A 4,686-nucleotide genomic window follows, 5' to 3' on the forward strand; every position below is an offset into this window, starting at 1 on the left:
ATTCATCTGGAATAAAAAAAGACCCTGAATAGCTGCAGCAATCCTGAGAAAGAACAAAGTAGGTGGCATCTCAATACCAGATATCAAGATGTATTACAAAGCCACTGTTCTCAAAACTGCCTGGTACTGGCACAAGAACAGGCATATAGATCAATGGAATAGAATAGAGAGCCCAGAAATCAGCCCGAACCAATATGCTCAATTAATATTTGACAAAGGAGGCAAGAACATACAATGGAGCCAAGATAGCCTCTTCAATAAATGGTGTTGGGAAAATCGGACAGATACATGCAAGAAAATGAAACTAGACCACCAACTTACACCATACACAAAAATAAACTCAAAATGGATAAAGGACTTAAATGTATGACAGGAAACCATAAAAATTCTAGAAGAATCCAAAGGCAACAAAATCTCAGACATATGCCGAAGCAATTCTTCACTGATACAGCTCCTAGGGCACTTGAAACTAAAGAGAAAATGAACAAATGGGACTACATCAAAATAAAAAGCTTCTGCACAGCAAAAGAAACCATCAACAAAACAATGAGAAAACCCACTGCGTGGGAAAACATATTTGCCAATGTCATATCTGATAAGGGCCTAATCTCCAAAATTTATAGGGAACTCATACAACTTAACAAAAGGAAGATAAACAATCCAATCAAAAAATGGGCAAAGGACCTAAATAGACACCTTTCAAAAGAGGACATTCAGAAAGCCAAGAGACATGAAAACATACTCAAAGTCACTAATCATCCAAGAGATGCAAATCAAAACAACAATGAGGTACCGTCTGACACCTGTCAGACTGGCTATCATCAACAAATCAACAAACGACAAGTGCTGGAGAGGATGTGGAGAAAAAGGAACACTTGTGCACTGCTGGTGGGAATGCAGACTGGTGCAGCCACTATGGAAGACAATATGGAGTTTCCTCAAAAAACTAAAAATGGAACTCCCATTTGACCCTGTGATCCCACTTCTAGGAATATATCCCAAGAAACCAGAAACACCAATCAGAAAGGATATATGCACCCATATGTTCATAGCAACATAATTCACCGTAGCTAAGATCTGGAAACAGCCTAAGTGCCCATCAGTAGATGAATGGATTAGAAAACTGTGGTACATCTACACGATGGAATACTATGCTGCTGTAAAAAAGAAGGAACTCTTACCATTTGCAACGGCATGGATGGAACTGGAGAGCATTATGCTAAGTGAAATAAGCCAGTCAAATGAAGTAAAAATACCACATGATCTCACTCATTCATGGATAATAGAGACCATTATAAACTTTTGAACTATAATAGATACAGAGGCAGAGCTGCCTCAAACAGTTTGTCAAACTACAGCGGGAAGGCCAGGGATGGTTGGGGGCCAGGAGGGAGGGAGGTAAGAGATCAACTGAAGGACTTGTATGCATGCATGTAAGCATAACCAATGGACATAAGACACTGGGGGGTAGGAGAGGCCAGGGGATTGTCAAGGGCGGGGGGGGGGGGAAGGACACATATGTAATACCCTTTGTAATACTTTAAGCAATAAAAAAAACACCAATATACTGGGAAAAACAAAAATAAATTTATTTTTCATCATCATATACTGTGTTTCTGTTGCTCAAATGAGTTTTATTATTTCTTCAAGGTTCTTCACATACGTACACCTTAAGAGATATCAAGTAGGTGTAACATGTTCACAAAAATTAGGGCTGGCACGCAGAAGAATTTTGAGTCAGAGATTTTGCTGGTTTTGGCATGCACTCACAAAAAGATTGCCCACCTCTGCCCTAGGACCAAAGCTGGGAGTAAGTCAGCAACAAAAGAAATCACATAGTATTGGATTGTAATACAATGCAAAAATCCATGAATCGATTAGGATATAATTACTTACATGTTAATATAGTATTAAGATTCATTTATGACAATATTTATAATACCATATAATATTATATTAATCTATTAATATGCATGCAAAGACCAGTATTTCATACAGAAAAATTCCAAATAATTTATGGAGCTCCTCCACATTCACATAATTCTGTAAATCTGAAACTATTCTAAAAGTTAGTCTTTTTTAAAAAGAATGACTAAAAACAAAATATAAAACAAGAAGTGTGCAGGCTCCCCTCCCCGGCCTCGATGGGCGGGCGGGCTGCCCTGAGGAGGCGGGGAGGGGAGCGCCAGGCTGGCCCACGGGCTGGCGAGGACGCCGAACTTCTGTGCGCCCCCAACTGCACGTGGAAGAGCACGCAGTTGGATCTGGCCTTCTTCGGATTCCCGAGGGATCCGGCCAGATGCCAGAAGTGGGTGGAAAATTGTAGGAGAGCAGACTTAGAAGATAAAACACCTGATCAACTAAATAAACATTATCGATTATGTGCCAAACACTTTGAGACCTCTATGATCTGTAGAACTAGTGAAGATGAAATCAGGACACTAAAACAGAAAAAAATTGACGAAACTTCTGAACAGGAACAAAAACATAAAGAGATCAACAACACCAATGCTCAGAACTCCAATACAGAAGGGGGTGAAGAACAGGATGAAGACATTTTACCTTTAACCCTTGAGGAGAAGGAAAACAAAGAATACTTAAAATCTTTATTTGAAATTTTGATTCTTATGGGAAAACAAAACATACCTCTAGATGGACATGAAGCTGATGAAATCCCAGAAGGTCTCTTTACTCCTGATAACTTTCAGGCACTGTTGGAGTGCCGGATAAATTCTGGTGAAGAGGCTTTGAGACAACAGCAGTCAACACACTGTTCTGTTCAAAAGCACAGCAGAAACAGATGCTAGAGATCTGTGAGAGCTGCATTTGGGAAGAAACGCTCAGGGAAGTGAGAGACTCTCACTTCTTTTCAATTATCACTGACGACGTAGTGGACATAGCAAGGGAAGAGCACCTGCCCGTGTTGGTGAGGTTTGTTGACGAAGCTCATAACCTGGGAGAGGAATTTGTGGGTTTTCTGCCTTATGAAGCTGATGCCGAAATTTTGGCTATGAAATTTCACACCACGATAACTGAGAAGTGGGGATTAAACATGGAATATTGTCGTGGCCAGGCTTACATTGTGTCCAGTGGATTTTCTTCCAAAATGAAAGTTGTTGCTTCTAGACCTTTGGAGAAATATCCCCAAGCTGTCTACACACTCTGCTCTTCCTGTGCCTTAAATATGTGGTTGGCAAAATCGGTGCCTGTTATGGGAGTGTCGGCTGCATTAGGAACAATTGAGGAAGTTTGTTCTTTTTTCCATCGATCACCACAACTGCTTTTAGAGCTTGACAATGTAATTTCTGTCCTCTTTCAGAACAATGAAGAAAGGGGTCAAGAACTGAAGGAAATTTGCCATTCTCAGTGGACAGGCAGGCATGATGCTTTTGACATTTTAGTGGACCTCCTACAAGCACTTGTTTTATGTTTAGATGGTATAAATAATGATACAAATATTAGATGGAATCACTGTATAGCGGGCCGAGCATTTGTACTCTGTAGTGCAGTAACAGATTTTGATTTCGTGGTTACCATTGTCGTTCTTAAAAATGTTCTATCTTTTACAAGAGCCTTTGGGAAAAATCTCCAGGGTCAGACCTCTGATGTCTTTTTTGCAGCCAGTAGCTTGACTGCGGTGCTGCATTCACTAAATGAAGTGATGGGAAATATTGAAGTTTATCATGAAGTTTGGTTTGAAGAAGCCACCAATTTGGCAACCAAACTTGATATTCAGATGAAGCTCCCTGGGAAATTCCGCAGAGCTCAGCAAGGGAACCTGGAATCTCAGCTGACCTCTGAGGGTTACTCTAAAGAAGCTCTAAGTGTTCCAACAGTGGGACACATTATTCAGGAACTGAAAGATATATTCTCAGAACAGCACCTCAAAGCTCTTACATGCTTATCTCAGGTCCCCTCTGTCATGGGACAGCTCAAATTCAATACATCGGAGGAGCACCATGCTGACACGTACAGAAGCGACTTACCCAACCCTGATACACTCTCAGCTGAGCTGCATTGTTGGAGAATCAAGTGGAAACACAGAGGAAAAGATATAGAGCTTCCATCCACCATTTATGAAGCCCTCCACCTGCCAGGCAACAAGTTTTTTCCTAATGTTTATGCCTTGTTGAAGGTCCTATGTATTCTTCCTGTGATGAAGGTTGAGAATGAACGCTATGAAAATGGGCGAAAGCATCTCAAAGCATACCTGAGGAACACTTTGACAGACCAAAGGTCAAGTAACTTAGCTTTGCTTAACATAAATTTTGATATAAAAAATGATTTGGATTTAATGGTGGACACATATATCAAACTCTATACAATGAAGTCAGAGCTTCCTACAGATAATTCTGAAACTATCGAAAATACCTGAGAGACGTTTAAAATGGGTTTTCTCTTATATTTGATATTGAAAAAAATCTAAGAAATTTGAAAATATAGAAAAGCTATAAGATATATGTAGGCCACTTAATCACTGAATATCTTGAGTACATTAGCCATTGATTATCTGACTGTTTAAATGGCCCGTTTGAACTCTCATGCTTTGGAGAACTAACCGTTCTTCCAGAGGGTAGCATTGAAAGTGCCACGCTGCACTTCTGCGTGGTCTCTGCTAATGGCACTTTGGAATTGTTTTAGTTAAGTCAAGTGAGACATAACATTTATTATCACTGCGGATCCTGT

General features: G+C 40.1%; 1 protein-coding gene across 1 annotated transcript; it reads left to right on the forward strand.

The window, feature by feature from the left end:
• Positions 1–2,800: 2,800 nt before the first annotated feature.
• LOC308526387 (52 kDa repressor of the inhibitor of the protein kinase-like) lies at positions 2,801–4,375 on the forward strand (the record flags this gene model as incomplete). The annotated part of the gene is made up of 1 exon (XM_081101515.1): positions 2,801–4,375. One exon carries the CDS (start codon positions 2,801–2,803, stop codon positions 4,373–4,375), a length of 1,575 nt encoding a protein of 524 aa, XP_080957641.1.
• Positions 4,376–4,686: the final 311 nt, after the last annotated feature.

The sequence above is a fragment of the Myotis nattereri genome (assembly GCF_964212035.1).
Source record: "Myotis nattereri genome assembly, chromosome: 10".
Lineage (NCBI taxonomy): Eukaryota > Metazoa > Chordata > Mammalia > Chiroptera > Vespertilionidae > Myotis > Myotis nattereri.